Source organism: Malaya genurostris, chromosome 1 (genome assembly GCF_030247185.1).
Source record: "Malaya genurostris strain Urasoe2022 chromosome 1, Malgen_1.1, whole genome shotgun sequence".
Classification (NCBI taxonomy): domain Eukaryota; kingdom Metazoa; phylum Arthropoda; class Insecta; order Diptera; family Culicidae; genus Malaya; species Malaya genurostris.
Window position 1 is genome coordinate 32,389,537 of NC_080570.1, and position 16,747 is coordinate 32,406,283.

Consider the following 16,747-nt stretch of genomic DNA (forward strand, 5'->3'; position numbering starts at 1 on the left):
AGTTATAATGGGTTAATATTCTTTTCTCAATAATGGGTAAAGCGAATATGTGTCAAAAATTGATGATTGACTGATTCGCATAATTTTCAAGCCAAATCCACGAACGATCGATAGAGGAACTGAGCAAAGAGTGGCTTTCGTTTGTAGAAATACCTTTTCATCGATTCATACAATCAGACAGAATGAGAAGTGAAAAAAAGATACAAAGGGATTTCAGTAAAAAGAACCATACATTTGACAAACATAACTGTTCAAAAAATAAAACTTGAGATCAAAATCAGCTGATTTCAACGTAAATAATCAATCAGTAATGCAATTTTTTTACGGTTTACTTTATTTATTGCACTAGAATTAGGGTCGATTCTCTCACAACAACTAATATACAGCAGATAGTGTTTTATGACATCATAGGGAAGTAATTTTCAAAATTTGAGAGTCGAGATGAGTATCAAAACATCGCAGTGTTTGGGGCTCAAAACGCGAGGTGCTCAACGTAATCGGTGTACATTCAAATGGCTTAAATTGAATTACCATTGTATGCAAGCTAGAACGCAAGTGCCCATAAGCGACTGCTGGTCTGCTCGGAGTGCCTATATTGGCGAATAGCTATGTGAAGAAAACGATTTCAAACTGCAGTGAATTTTCTTACAAACAAAGAAATCTTTACATAATTATCTGTTCTCTGTGCATCCCTCCTGAAGAAAAAAATGAGTAATGAGCCAATGATGGTATTGATATTATCTACTACAAGTTTGAATGTGTGTTAAATATGCGAACCGTCTATATTTCGATTGGATTGTGATAAATCACTTAATATAACTTAGACAGGGTAAGAGATGTTTCGAACATCAATTGCATCTAACTTCGTAAGCCTCTGAACGTAAGCTGCTGAGTTTGCTGTGTTTCACTCGGGGCTGTAAACGGCGAAGATGTTGCCGGAGAGTTATCATATGCTGACGGATGAGCGGTTCCAGAGGACTGGGGTTGAGTTTGCGATGTTGCCGCTAACTCTGACTGCGTTCCCGGCGTAGACAATTGTTGTTGCCGTTGGGGAGTCCACTCCGGGTGTGAAGCCTTCAAATGTATTCTGAGATTGTTTTTGGTGGAGAATACCTTTTCGCAGTATTTGCACTTTTCTGGTTTTTCACCAGTGTGAGTGGTATAGTGTGCTCGCAGCTGTTTGGCAGTGGCAAACTTGTGCTGACACTGGTCACATTCGTATTCCTTGAAATGGGCCTGTAAATGGGATATCATGTTGTTCACCTTGTCTGTTTGATACCGGTCACAGTGATTGCATTTGAAGTGCATTGGATTCCGACTTAGCACAGTATAGTGCTCGATCCAAGACTTAGCTGGTTTATAGTTGTCGTTCTTGGCATGAACCTGCATGAAATTGAGCACACACACAAAAATCAGCTTGAGTCATGACAGTTATGATCACATTTATTACCTTAAGGTGCAAAATAAGGTTGCAGGAAGTATTGAACTTTTTCGGGCACAAATGACATTGATAACTGCGCTCCTGGCTATGTTTCTTGAGATGTACATCGTATGATTCAATCGTTTGAAGAACCTGAAATTACCGAAACGTTCTCACATGTTGAACGAAACCAAACAAAGGGGATTACCTTTTTACACACCACACATTCATACCCGCGATTCTCATCATGCAATCTTTCGTGATTTCTCCGCTTGTTGGGATGATTAAATACCATATCGCATTTACTACATTTCAACTTAGTTGTATGATATTTCATGTGCTGTTTCAAAGCCGTCTGCGATCCGCAAGTTTTACCACAAATTTCGCAATTGACCAAACAGGGAGCACCGCCTCCTAGGTGGAATGTTTGTGTATGATAGTACTTACCGGCCGCATTACTATAACGACGATCACAATAGTCACATTTAACAGGTTGAGCATGCATCTTCATGTGAGAGTTTAAGGTACGAACACGGGTTAGGACCACTGTTTCCATGACACATTCTTTGCAAGTGTGCGGGACCCTATCAATGTGAACAGAAAAATGTTCAATCATAGCCTTCCTAGATCCCAGAGATTCACTGTTGCATATATAACATTTGTAGTCGTGTAACGATGGTACCGAGTCTTGCTTAGGAAGTGTTTTTTTCGCAATGCGACCGCCTCTTCTTTTTTTATGTGGCTTAACCATACCCTTTGGCCTGCCTCTCTTCCTCTTAACTGGTTTGTCTTTTAATTGTGCTTCTAACAAATCATCTTCAGATTGGTCATCAGTGTCATCATTTCCTGGTTTCGACTCGTCTATTATAAGTTTAAACGTCTCATCTCTGTCTTCATCGTCGTCTATATCTGCTTCCATATCGGAATCAATCTCAAACTTTAACTGCTTGTTTTCACTCCGGGTTCTTTTCGTTCCTCTTTTTGCAACGATTCTCCGTTTTTTCACTCGCGGTGTTTCAACTGTTTTAACATTCAAAGTTTCATGTTCTGATTCAGAATGTATGGGACTTGTGAATGCCGTATCGTCATCTTCGATTTCGGCCTCAACTTTGTTCACCATTAGCGTAGATTTGGAAGATACATCATTATTTTCTAGTTTTTCTCGGGGTATAACCGCTGAACTCTTTTCATTTTTCAAGCTGCCTTCTGTCACAGCAGATTGAGTACCTGCACTACTGTTGTTGCTAGACGTCTTCCGAAAAACCGTCAGTGGAAGATCTTCTTCTGCATCGCTGTTCAAAATTTCCTCCTTAACTTCGTTGAATTCAAACCTAATGAAAAAATAAGTAAAATATTGCACAAACTAGAACAAAAGAGCTTACAGTTGGACATTTAAGGTTTTGTTTTCATTCAAAATTTCATCTTTACAATCTGACTCCTTCTTGATTGATATCTCTGCCAAAGTCTCTTCGCCATCAATCCGTTCTTCTTCCGTGTCATTGTTACTATCGTCGTTACGGCGGTTATATTTCCTCTTCTTGTCTTGTCGCAGTTCATCCACAACATCCGGTAACTCAGCGTCATCTTGTAATTTATCTCGTAGTTTCTTATCGCTCTCGATGAATAATGTAACATTTTCTCGAACGCGAATAAGCTTGACGGCACATGATTTGCATATAAGTTTTGGAAGCTTGTCATCTTCTCTTACCTGATATAATAGAATAATGCAATAGGCACTATAAAATTGTCTATATTTAATTCATTTTTAAACTTACCTCCAAGTTGACAAAATCTCGAATGATAAATACCAGATTGTGATTCCTGAATATTGTAAAAATCGACCGCAATACCACGGTTGTCGATAGACACAAGCGGCACATTCGAATTCTTCGATTTTTCATTGAAACAGTTTATAATATTCCCGGAAAACGATACTTTAGGGAATTTTTTGCAGACGATTCATAAACAAACAAAAATATCTGTACCTATCTTTTGGCATACGCGATACACCCATAATTAAACCTATCATACAAAAAAAATCTACACTGAACGAAAATATTGGTGTAAAGACTGATGTCGTACCATCCCGCTTGAAACAATGTCTAGCCGCCGGTTAGATCCCAGAAACTGCCCGCCAATGGAATTCGTTAGTTGAAGCCAAAGACAAGACGAGACAGCTGGCTTCTTATTTTTTTTTTGCCTTCCATGAACCCTGCTGAATTATAATTGATAGTTGACTGTATGTGACTAGCGACATTGGCAGTGCAACCAATTTCTTTTAACCATTGATGCATGTTATACACAATCCATTATTCAAATAATAAAACTTGTTATGTTAACAAAAATTCCGTCGTATTTTGTGTGGTATTGAGTTATCCAACATTTGGAGATTTTATAAATATCTATATAGTGTACCTACAATAAACGAAAAAAATGGAACCAATTAAAGCACCTATAACTTACTGGTATCTTGTAGTATATATCAGAAACTAATTTGAAAAGAAAAATTGAAATGGAAATGACCGTACTATCTGATACCGTTTTTCATTGCATTCAATTCCAACAAGCAGTTATTACCAGATTCATTTCGTTTCGTCTGAAGTCTGGCGAATCTAAAAAATCCCGCAAAAAGAAATATGATAGCCGAAGTATGACGATCTAATACTACGAAACTTTGTATACGTGTTGGTAAAATAAAATAATATTTGTTGAATTTAGTTTATTTTGAGTTTAAATTTACTTCAGACATTTTCACTAATCTTGCTGCAAAAACACTGCGAAATTCGATGAGAATAGCCCTGTGGTAACGAAAACAGTACAACACCAAAAACGTCAAATGGGCTCCCAAACACGGAACTCAGGCCCATAACGCGAGCTGTCTTGTCTTGTCTTAGGTTGAAGCCTATGACAGGACCTGACCATTGTTAATCCACTTCGATTATTGTGATGTGATTGAAAAGATTTTCTTGGATTTCACAGTTCTGTTTGAAAGTCGAAAGTTTCGGGCATCATTATATGCAAAGAGTTAAGTGATAAACGTGTAAACCGCTTGGTAATTAATACAAGAGAAAGTAAACAAAGAGAAACTGTCACTTGCTCTTACGACCTTCTGAAAAATTAACCGAGAATTATGAATTTCAATAGGATTCAAGTTAAATTTGTTTTTAATTCCTGTCTATGTGGAAAGTATACGAGTACATTTAACAATCACTGGGTGATACGAAGAGAAAGCCTGAATTCACGAAGTGTGATATGGCTGAGAATAATAATTATGTTAGTTGTACTTGAGAATAGCACCAAATCTTTGCATAAAAAGCCAGTTGTCTGGTCCTGTCCTAGGTTGAAGCATTCGTGTACATGAAGGTCATCTTTATAAATGAGTGCGTTCAATGCCATTATCCGTGTTAACATTCGACATGAGATCGATCATGATATCCCGGATGTCATACCGAAAAAAGTGATATGCGTTGACATAAAATTGTGTGGGATATCAATGGATGTGGCACGTGATTTCACAAGATATCAAGTATATTCGCATAACCACACGATTTTTTAATTGAAATAATATGATTCATTTGAATAGTACACTTTGTTGTATCATTACACAAACAAGATCATAGATGAATTGAACAAATTTTTTTTTTATATAAAGGTATAGCAGAATTGAATCAACATTGCCGATAACATCAATTCAACTTTGATTGACATGTAATAAATAGTTAGTTTATTTTAAAATAAAAATCAGCCGGAACATTTTTTTCCATTTGATTGGACCAAAATTTTTATTCCAATCAAACAGAAAACATTGTAGATGTTGAAGGAAGAAATTAGTTCGAAACGATATTGTAGCTAGAAACCATAATAAACCAAATTCAGAAATCTAGTAACAGTTTTGTTAATTTAAACATGCTCCATTCCTCTACATGTACGCATACACACCCTAATAGAATAGAATATGCTAGAATATGGTTTTCAAAACCAATGTTGGTTCTTTAAAAAACACTGGTTGAACCAAATTAAAATTGTTATTGTCAGTATTTTATCCACGTAAAAATTCAATCGATCCCTTTTACTGACTCGCTAACATGTTGTTCAATATTTATGGCATTAGGAGGAAAGTAAATAACTTCTAGCAAACCATCATCACTCTTGAGATTACACCCATCGTGGTGAGCATAGAGTTGTCCAAGAAATGAAAAGCTTTAGGTTCCCGTCCGTTATCTTTGCTGAACTTACGCCCAGCAATAACAAGTTTCTCGTCAAACCTTTCCCTAAGAAACTAGAAATTGTTACTCTGGAGATCTCTCGGGTTCTCAGTCATTCCATTAAAATTCTCTCCATTAAAAAAAGATAAAAGTTATTGTGAAACCTTTTTCTGTCAGTTTCTATTCTCAAAGCTTCGGTTGAATATCGACACTGCATACTGTGAAATTTTAACTGAAAGCTGCAAATGAAAAGGAAAATTATTAAAGACCTTGAAACTTAAAATTCCGCATTCGATGGAGATCCGTTCCTGTGATGTCACTGCATTTTTCGAAGTTGTTATAAATTTACCACTTTTGTGATTACCTTTTCTAATGCATCTTGGCGCCTTTCAAAACTTCCCACCTTTGCATGCAAACATCCCGCATACGCTTGGCTGCCAGATGGCTGACTAAACGCTGCCAGCTGGAAAAATATGGCTGGCAGACATTCTGGTGACCGACTGCCTCACCGCTGCCAAATATACAACTCAAACGATACAACCGTATCCACCAGGATTTTTCCACATTGAAATCTTTGACATTTCCAGCGAAGGTGAGAAGATGAAAACGCTCGGCTTACTTAGATACAGGCGACTTTGTTTTGTCAAACTGGATTTGACAACCGTCACTGAATCAATTTTGGTAGCCGTCTGGTGGCCATGGCTGCCCAGGTAACCAAAACGCCGTGCGGGATAGAGAGAAATTAACTACGCAATAAAGCAGAGACACGAGTTATTGTTCCGTAAAAAGTGTACGTTTTATTTGGTGCTAATTCCACGATTTCTCCGGTTACAAATATCGGCCACTGTCTACAACAGAAGTGTATTGTTCATTTTTTTTTAGCTAAAGGCAGCGTAGTGTGCTTGCATTTTATCGACTTGCTTCCCGGCGGCTAGTTAATTTTCTATGTTAATTGAAAGGAAACTTGAAAGCAAACATTAATAAAACATTAGTTTCCATCTTTACCACCGAAAATTGGACAAAAATGTTTTTTTTGTATGCTACTACACTGCCCATACTTGCATATCAGTCCCATATCGATTTTTGCCAAAGCTTGAGGAATCAAATCTATCCTCAATATACTCTCAGAAATTGCAATTAAAGTTGAGGGTTTGTTCAGTAAAATGTGAAAAAATATCAACTTATGTCTGTCCCATATGCGAAGTACCCGCATATCAGTCCCATTCAGTGCAAATTTTAATAATTTCATTTGTTGTGATACTGGAATAGCAAATGTAAGTAATAATACCATGATTTAGCATTAGGTAGCACAATAAATAAAAAAATCGGAATAGCAAAGTTTTAAGTAATAATACCATGATTTAGCATTAGGTAGCACAATAAATAAAAAAAATCGGAAATAACATTTTAATCGTCTTTTTCTCGACGTGCCGATTTTCCATACGGGACTGATATGCAAGTATAGGCAGTACAAGATAGTTAGTTAGTTTTCCAGAATCACAAAGGCTTACCAGCTAACTTGCAAAAATCAAACAAATAATCTGCGTCTTTCCTTAACCAACTATCAGTCGTTTCGATTAGCGGATAGGATAGGAGTCATAGGGTAACAGAGGTATTTTGGCCCACTTTAGGATTGATTTCATTTTGGCCCACTTCATAAAAATATCCACCAAATATTGTAATATCTTGAAAAACCCCTTCCACAATAGGTAATTTAATGTGATTAGCTTCAAATTGATGCAAAATTAGTTACTTAACATCGATAAAATCCGATGAAATCGATAACGTTTGTTAGGTGGGCCAAAATATATGAAGTGGCCAAAATACCTCTGTTACCCTACTCTAAATTAGCAAATTCCAGGTATAAAAGTAGTTAATTCCTAATCAAATTCTGGACGTTTTAACTGGGTCGCACTGTTTCTACCATAATTTCTTTATCGTTTTACTCGCGGGTTTGCAATTGTCAAAAAATATCGTTAGTTCGATGCAAGAGGCTGCCGCGCAGAGAGATCTTTCACATTCATCGCACTTTTTGTTGTTGCGGTCTCTGTTCAATTGAGTGTGTTAAAAACGTGAACGGTTCTGCGGAAGAAAATTCTACATTTTCATCGGTCCGGAACGCGGTCTCGCGATGGCACATAACTACATTGTCACCGCCCAGAAGCCTACAGCGGTCACGGCTTGCGTAACCGGTACGTACCCATCGGTAGATTCGATTTTTCCTTGATTTAGTCGAGCAGTGACAAGCTGTATAGGAAAAAGATGGAGCCCTTGCAGAAAGCGCTCGTTCTGTTTTTGTCAGCCTATTATTTTTATCGCTTGATGTTAGTTTTTTTTCGAGGTTATAGCATTATTTTTATTTAAGCTTATATGCCGAAATAAAACAAAAAAATCTGTGCATTGTTGACACCGACGTCATTGTTTGTTTTTTTCCCCGATTGTATTACAGGTAACTTTACGACATCGTCAGATCTAAATCTGATTGTAGCTAAAAGCTCTCGGCTGGAAATCTATCTCGTAACACCGGAAGGGCTGCGGCCGATCAAGGAAATAGGCATCAATGGCAAAATAGCGGTGATGAAATTGTTCCGTCCTGCGGTAAGTTTTCCGGTTCCAAGTGCCATTATAATCGTGTTTAATAAGTTTGTTTTGTTGTGTTGTTTCTCTAGGAAGCCCAAAAGGATCTTATCTTTATTCTTACTCATCGCTACAATGCGATGATTTTGGAGTGTTCGGTCCAAGGCGACGACATCGATATAATCACAAAGGCCCACGGGAATGTAGCGGACCGCGTTGGCAAACCGGCGGAAACCGGTATCCTAGCGGTTATCGACCCGAAAGCGCGAGTTATCGGGATGAGACTGTATGAAGGTCTGTTCAAAATAATTCCTCTAGATAGAGATACTCACGAGTTGAAGGCTACCAGTTTGCGGATGGAGGAGATGCACGTACAGGACGTGGAATTCCTGTACGGTACGCAACATCCGACACTGATTGTTATCCATCAGGACCTCAACGGAAGACACATCAAGACGCACGAAATCAACCTCAAAGATAAGGATTTTACGAAGATAGCCTGGAAGCAGGATAACGTTGAAACAGAAGCTACAATGTTGATCCCTGTCCCGATTCCTCTGGGAGGCGCAATTGTAATCGGTCAAGAATCAGTGGTTTATCACGATGGGGATAGCTATGTGGCAGTGGCACCCGCCATCATTAAGCAAAGTACAATTAACTGTTATGCGAGGGTGGACAGCAAGGGTTTTCGATATCTTTTAGGTAATTATGTTTGATGAATCTTTGACAATAGTATTTTCATAGGTTTGTGCTCCTACAGGTAACATGATTGGAAATCTGTTCATGATGTTTTTGGAGACGGAAGAAAATAGCAAAGGTCAGATGAGTGTGAAAGATATTAAGGTGGAGTTACTGGGAGAAATCACTATTCCGGAATGCATTACATACTTGGATAATGGCGTACTATTCATTGGATCACGGCACGGGGACTCGCAGCTGGTCAAACTGAACACTACAGCCGGGGACAACGGAGCTTACGTGACCGTCATGGAAACGTTCACCAATCTGGCTCCGATCATTGACATGTGTATTGTCGATCTGGAACGGCAAGGTCAGGGCCAAATGATTACGTGCTCAGGAAGCTACAAAGAAGGTTCGTTGCGAATCATTCGCAACGGTATTGGCATTCAGGAGCATGCTTGCATAGACCTACCGGGTATTAAGGGTATGTGGGCTCTCCGAGTTGGCATCGACGACAGTCCCTATGATAATACACTTGTGCTGTCGTTCGTTGGCCATACACGCATTTTGACACTGTCCGGTGAAGAGGTAGAAGAAACCGAGATACCGGGATTTATGAGTGACCAACAAACGTTCTACTGTGCCAATGTAGACTTCGGACAGATCATTCAGGTAACCCCGTTGACGGCACGGTTGATTCAGTGTGATAACAAGTCGATGATTTGTGAGTGGAAACCGCCAGATGATAAGCGCATTGGAGTGGTTGCCTGCAACTCGTGTCAGTTGGTGTGCGCAACGGCACGGGATATCTATTACATTGAGATTGAGGCTGGGAAATTGATTCATAAGAGGTAGGCTGTGACACAATGTTCGGCATCAATTATTCGGTAATGCTTTGTAATTTCAGCACCGTCACGTTGGATTATGAAGTTGCCTGTCTGGACATCTCCCCGTTGGATGAAAATGCATCTCGATCGGAGCTTGTCGCTGTTGGTTTGTGGACTGATATTTCCGCCTGCATTCTACGATTACCCAAGCTGGAATTTGTACACACCGAGAAATTGGGAGGAGGTAGGATTTTGGAGCATCGATTAAAGAATAATTAAATTTATTTTTTTTACCTTTAGAAATCATACCTCGTTCGATTCTAATGGCTTGCTTCGAAGGCATCATATATTTGCTGTGCGCTCTGGGCGATGGGTCCATGTTTTACTTCGTGCTGGACAAACATACCAACCGCTTGACCGATCAGAAAAAAGTTACCCTCGGTACGCAACCGACGATTCTGAAAACGTTTCGTTCACTTTCGACGACGAATGTGTTTGCCTGTTCCGATCGTCCGACCGTCATCTACAGTTCGAACCACAAGCTGGTGTTTTCGAATGTCAACCTGAAGGAAGTGAATCACATGTGCTCCCTGAACGCCGAAGCCTACCAGGACAGTTTGGCCCTGGCGACGAAAAACTCCGTGATTCTGGGTACGATTGACGAGATTCAGAAACTACACATCCGTACGGTACCGTTGGGTGAATCGCCTCGGCGAATTGCGTATCAAGAAGCTTCGCAAACCTTTGGAGTTATTACGGTTCGGATGGACATACAGGATTCTAGCGGGCTGACACCGTCGCGCCAGAGTGCTTCAACGCAGACGTCGAATGTGACTTCTTCGAGCAACATGGGACTGTTGAAGCCCGGTGCAAGTAACACCGAATTTGGCCAGGAAGTCGAAGTCCATAACTTGCTCATAATCGATCAGAACACATTCGAAGTTCTGCACGCTCATCAATTCATGCAAACGGAGTACGCGATGTCACTGATTTCGGCTAAACTAGGCAACGATCCCAACACGTACTACATCGTCGGTACCGCCTTGGTTAATCCGGAAGAACCGGAACCGAAGGTCGGTCGAATAATTATTTACCTCTACGCGGACGGAGCGCTCACTCAAGTCAGCGAGAAAGAAATCAAGGGAGCTTGCTATTCGCTCGTCGAGTTCAACGGCCGTGTCCTCGCGAGCATCAATTCAACGGTGCGCCTGTACGAATGGACCGATGACAAAGATTTACGACTCGAGTGTAGCCATTTCAATAATGTGCTGGCACTTTATTGCAAAACAAAGGGTTTGTTCCGTTTGCCGTTGGACTTCAGAGTGTGGTGTTTGTTCTAATTGTTTCGATCTTCCTCGGACAGGTGATTTCATTTTGGTCGGTGATCTGATGCGATCGATTACACTGCTGCAGTACAAACAGATGGAAGGCAGTTTTGAGGAAATTGCTCGCGACTATCAGCCCAACTGGATGACGGCGGTGGAAATTTTGGACGATGATGCCTTTTTGGGAGCGGATAATAGTAACAATCTGTTCGTTTGTTTGAAAGATGGGTACGTTGTTTGTGTATGGCACTGTGGTTTGTTTGAGGTTGAAAGGTCAAGTTTCTCATCTAAAACTGGGTTTTTTCGAGCTATTGATATGGTACTATGCAACCAAAGTTTTGAACGATTGATATTCTGTATTAAACAGTTCAATCTGCCATAATAACACTTATAAATGTGCAGTTGAACGAGTGGCATATTTGTTGGATCAAAGTTCGAAGAACATCGAACACATGAACTAAGAACATAGATTACGTTCGCCAAAATTTAGTTTTGTCTTGTAACTTTCAAAATTATAAGAATAGCCCAAATGTATGCTATTATCCAACCACTCAGCGTGTGTTCAAATATTGCTTGCATGCAATTTTATTTATAACGTCAAGCTTCGCTTACGAATTGATCAAAGCAAACCTATCAGAACATCAAATAGTTTTGTAACGCTGCATGTGATGCCTACTGTCTAACTTCATCTGACATGTTTCATGTAAGACTGAAGCTTTAGCACGTGTTTCGCTTAAATTCACAGTTTCGCATTTGCTCTGTAAAAGCGATGTTTCCCAAACCTATTGCTTAGTCCTTCGGAATCATCGTTTCCGTTACGGAAAGCCAGTAAGCCAGCATGGCGTCTTAGAATTTAGGCAGTTTAAAATTGATGCGTAATAAAATTTCCCATCAATAGATGAAATAATGTCAGTCATTGAAACAAAATTGACTGAGCTGTAGGTGTTCAAAACCAATCCACATTTTTGCACCCCCTATATAGAAAACAAAGATGTATTCCTCATCAAAAACCAATCCCAATAGGAATGAGTTTTCTATTCCCATTACAGTGCGGCAACGACCGACGACGAGCGACAACAGATGCCCGAAGTGGCCCAGTTTCATCTCGGCGATATGGTTAACGTGTTCCGTCATGGATCACTGGTAATGCAGAACATCGGCGAAAGGACGACGCCAACCAGCGGATGTGTACTGTTCGGTACGGTTAGCGGGGCGATCGGTCTCGTCACTCAGATTCCACCGGACTATTACGAGTTTCTAAGGAAATTGCAGGAAAATTTAACCAAAACCATTAAATCGGTAGGAAAGATTGATCATTCCTACTGGCGAAGTTTCCACACGGAAATGAAAACCGAGCGTTGTGAGGGATTTATTGACGGTGATTTGGTGGAAAGTTTTCTCGATCTCAGTCGGGACAAAATGAACGAGGCAGCCAGACAGCTGCAAATTGACGTAGACGGTACCAAGAGGGAAGCTTCGGTTGATGATATAATCAAGATCGTGGAGGACCTTACCAGGATACATTGAACATAATTTACTTTCATTATTTGTGTTGAACCAGTGACGTAGTCAGAACAGTTGTACGAAAATCACTCGCCAAACACGTTGGTTCCAGAACAAAAGGCGTTATTCGGGCTGTGTGATGAAGTATACCAGCTCCTTTTCAATTCATCGATGTCAGAGAGGAACATACCAAGTACACAAGCACATCCAACACAAAGTAAGTTCACATAACCTTACTTTAATCTTAAAACATTATTTCCTGTACGTGAGATAATAAAATAAGGAATGGATGAAACCCAAATTCACTGCACAACCCATTACAATCCGAATTTCTCCAAGCACAAGTTGTTTTAGTGAAGAGTATCTAGTATACCGATGTACATTTTGTACTGCCGCATGAAAAAATCTTTTTAATCAATTATATTCGTCAGACTGGACAGGAATGTTTCAGAGAAAGCACATCATTTCGAACAACTTCGTAAACATTCTACCCTAGCAAACTAAACATCGATACCGCTTTTTATTCAAGACTCTTCAATCAACTTAAATCTTTGGTGCTGTTCAATCGGTACTACATTAAAGAACTTCTTGTAAATTGTTTGGTTCTCTCTACCCGCGTAGATCCTCTGTATCCACGTGTGGTCCCAGTTCGGTTCCAGCTTCTCGCACGTTACATAAACTCGTCCATGTTCGAGAGCAAAAATTGTTCCGTTTTTGCCGAATCCCACCTAAAAAAGCATAGAAAACTATTTAACTTATCCAAGAGCGAGAACCAAGTGAAATTACATTCAATCCCGGATGGAAGCGAGGAGTACGCTGGGTAACTAGTATGGTACCTGCGGACACATAGTGACCGTCTTGGACTTTCCAACCACGATGTTTAGGACGACCGTGATCGGGAGGATTTTTTGTACTGCCGCCCGTTTTCTTCGAAGCATTGCGAACCAAAACTGAAACAGGCTAGTGTCAGCTATTCAATATTACTAGACATTTTTATCATCTTACTTGTAAATGGCGATCTTAGTTGGGTGAATTCGATGCTTAATTTACGAATTATACTCATTTTCTATTCAGGATGTCTAGAAATAAGCAGCCCACAATTACTTTCATGTGTCTCAGTGAGTTTGTTTTTTTTCCTTTGCTCTATGTCATTCTCATATTTCTCAAAATGTCAGTGGTGGTTAAGGGTGTTGTTACCATGACTATATAGCCCTGTCATTAATCTTATTTCTGACACGATGAAAAAAAAGCTAGTGGCATATTGACTTTGAAATGAAATCACGTTTTTTAGAACGGTCAATGATGGATGGCTTCATCAACATTCACTTTGAAGAGTAATTTCGAATGACTCGGCACTCGCTGAGAGTAAGTCATAATAGTAAACGGCAGAGAAAAGTTTTCTCTTTCGTCTGGTGTTAAATTTAATACTCTATCGGCTTATTGGTCGTTCTCAAAAAAAAAAAACGCGTGAAATGCAGAGGCGTTGCTCATGTAGAGTTGATTCTTTCAGTCAGAGCGGTTAACATTAGTTCGAAAATTTTAATGTTTTTAATTTACCCATTTCTGACCGAAACGGAAAAATTCATTCGAAAAAATCATTACAGAGATCGTTTTTGCTATAGGGTGGTGATATCGATTATTCCTGCGAAAAATTAAGTTTATTTAAAATGAAGCATTGTATTTGAATCAATATAATTTTTCAAATTCTCGGAAATAGGTAATAAAGTATTTAAAATAAATGAACCCAACCCAAATTCTTGGAATGTTCATTGTTTAATCGTAGTTCACACTAGAAAAAGTAGCACTGATCACTTTCTGATGAGTTTTCTTACCCTTCTCATTTTGATATCCATTTGTATAGCAGCCCTTACACGAGACAATATTATTGTCAATACAAGGAGTATTGACAATACTTTTGATCGTGTAATGGAAACTTCATTGGATTGACGAAAATATTGTCAAAAAATCAAAACTGCTCATCAATCCGACAATACTTTCTCTCCAGAGAAGAAACTATCAAATATGTGCAATGAACTCTCCTCTCAATGTTTCAATGTTCAGTTGCAATATTTGAAGCTTCAAACGCTTGATTTGTTCGAAAAATGCGGACTCAAGTTACCAAGTCAATTGGATTGACGGTATTGACAATACTTTGGATTGACAATAATATTGTCACGTGTAAGGGCTACTTATTACTGAAAAAAAAACGGAGAAAATGATTAAAATCACTGCTACTGATATAAGAAATTCAACAGAATTATCCTTTTCTTAGTTGCTTTTTTCATACGCAGGTGTCTCTATCGGCAATTCAGTTTTGTGACAATGGTCTAATCCAAGTCTGAATGTGTGATCCTATGTGGAAATTTTTAGTGGGAATATGTTGAAAACTAGAAACATTATCTCGGGAAACGTTTTGCCTTTCATCTTGCAGCTTTTTCTCTAGTGTTTAGGAATTTTTTTTGCTTCGATTATAGAGGTTTTAGCCTTAAGGTCACTCTTCTATTCGGGTTAGAAAAATTTTCTGACCCTATATACGGGCTCGCACACTTTATCATTTCGTATACAAATATAGCAGTACACACTGTAATGTCACCATTGTAACATTCGGGTCAGCTTCCCTGCCATCCTGTCAATTATAAGCTCATACAGTTATCATTTTCTTGCAGATATGCAACAACTTACAAATTAGATTCAGAAAACTGTTTTAATATATTTGTTTCTTACTTACGTACCAAAGATGAATTGCGGGTCTGATACCAAATCATCCAGATTTATTGTTTCTCATTTGAAATGGTCACATATCTTTTTTGGAAAACTCACGAGCTACATTCATTTGCACACAACACGACAATACTTAACTTTTCACAATATGACGGCTACTCAAGTCCAGTACATGACGGCTACTCAAGTCCAGTGCTCATGGTAATTATAGAATTTCAATAATGTTCGGTTAGAAACCGTTGGTAAATATTTTCAGTCTTACTATATTCAGTCTTACTATATTCATAGTAATATGGTAATATGGTAAGTACATTTAGAGGCATACGTGTGCGAGGAGGATGATTGCAAGTTTATCTGTCAAAACACAAGGGAAAACAAATTTCCACTTGTAAAATTATTTATAAATTATTTACAACATCTTTTAATTTTTAATAAATTTTTTACAACCACCTCAATTCTGAATCTCGATTGAATCGGAGTATTTCAAACGAATGTGAAAATTTGCATCAGCAATCCGATCGAGTGATAATTTTGTATGGAAAACTCGAACTCGATCGAGATGCAGAATGCAAAATTTCGCATTCGATCGGAACAATCCGATTCGATCGAAATACGGATTTGTTCTTCCGAAAAATTATTTTTCGTATGAGAAAATCATTACCTTCCTCTGTTATTTTTGCAGTAGCCAAGATTCTGTTTCAAACAATGAAAATTTTCAGTTCTGATTTTAGCATGAGAGAAAATGTTATGTTGATCATTTTCAAAAAGTTTTATTCGTCACGTACATTATGAAATTCCACTTGAAGGACCATACAGGCACAGACTAACAGACATGACAGTATGAGTAAATTCTTATGAAAATAATTTTTCGAGATGCACTAGTTCCACCTATATTGTACTGCGCGAACTATTTACTATCGGTACACCCCTTGTGTTACGTAAAAGTTTTTTTACTAGTTGGTTTCCCCTCGTTTGTCAACACCGATCAGCTGCTTGCAGGGATGCCTGATTTCATCAAAATTTTTGAAAATGAATCGTCACAATAAATCATTGGATTACGTTGATAATATATTTAACTTTTTCACGATGTTGGAAGGTAACCATTTATTTGACTCAACGTTGTTCATCTATACTATTTTTTATTGTGTTGGTAGTTTTCACCCGAAATTAAGTGGCGGCAGACCAGAAGCAAGTGAATATTGTAACAAAACGGGTTCGATTTTGTATTGCGTTGGAGGATGAGAAGTAGGCATAATTCTGTATATAGTTTTGGCAATATGTATTAAATCTGTATCCTGCATGAAATTCGCATGGACGTATACAAATCAATACATTACAGGTAATTCTGCATGAATGGCAACTCTGTTAGTAAATGAAAAAAATAAACACAGTATAGATAACAGACAGGATGTTTTTGATAGGGTAACGTGGCGCCATCATGACACATGTGAGTACTGTCCCAAATAAAGGAATATTCGAAATGACCGT

General features: G+C 38.7%; 3 protein-coding genes across 4 annotated transcripts; 1 reads left to right on the forward strand and 2 right to left on the reverse strand.

Annotated features, from left to right (window-relative positions):
• Window positions 1–763: 763 nt before the first annotated feature.
• LOC131436118 (putative zinc finger protein 286B) lies at window positions 764–3,436 on the reverse strand. Of its 2 annotated transcripts, XM_058604620.1 has the most exons (5): window positions 3,196–3,436; window positions 2,803–3,128; window positions 1,629–2,751; window positions 1,451–1,573; window positions 764–1,383 (listed from the first exon to the last, which is right to left on the reverse strand). In XM_058604620.1, exons 1-5 carry the CDS (start codon window positions 3,319–3,321, stop codon window positions 859–861), a joined length of 2,223 nt encoding a protein of 740 aa, XP_058460603.1. In that variant the 5' UTR covers window positions 3,322–3,436; the 3' UTR covers window positions 764–858. The 2 variants fall into 2 exon arrangements, with proteins under 2 accessions (XP_058460603.1, XP_058460612.1); XM_058604629.1 differs by lacking the exon at window positions 3,196–3,436 and having other exon boundaries at window positions 1,629–2,783; window positions 2,849–3,002.
• A 4,170-nt stretch (window positions 3,437–7,606) lies between these two features.
• On the forward strand, window positions 7,607–12,839 carry LOC131436131 (DNA damage-binding protein 1). Its single transcript, XM_058604640.1, has 8 exons — window positions 7,607–7,817; window positions 8,075–8,223; window positions 8,295–8,904; window positions 8,963–9,734; window positions 9,791–9,954; window positions 10,011–11,003; window positions 11,074–11,263; window positions 12,085–12,839. The coding sequence occupies exons 1-8, from the start codon at window positions 7,757–7,759 to the stop codon at window positions 12,560–12,562; spliced, it is 3,417 nt and encodes a 1,138-aa protein (XP_058460623.1). The 5' UTR covers window positions 7,607–7,756; the 3' UTR covers window positions 12,563–12,839.
• A 178-nt stretch (window positions 12,840–13,017) lies between these two features.
• On the reverse strand, window positions 13,018–13,689 carry LOC131436135 (large ribosomal subunit protein bL27). The gene is made up of 3 exons (XM_058604654.1): window positions 13,544–13,689; window positions 13,325–13,488; window positions 13,018–13,266 (listed from the first exon to the last, which is right to left on the reverse strand). Exons 1-3 carry the CDS (start codon window positions 13,599–13,601, stop codon window positions 13,063–13,065), a joined length of 426 nt encoding a protein of 141 aa, XP_058460637.1. The 5' UTR covers window positions 13,602–13,689; the 3' UTR covers window positions 13,018–13,062.
• Between the last annotated feature and the right edge of the window lie 3,058 nt (window positions 13,690–16,747).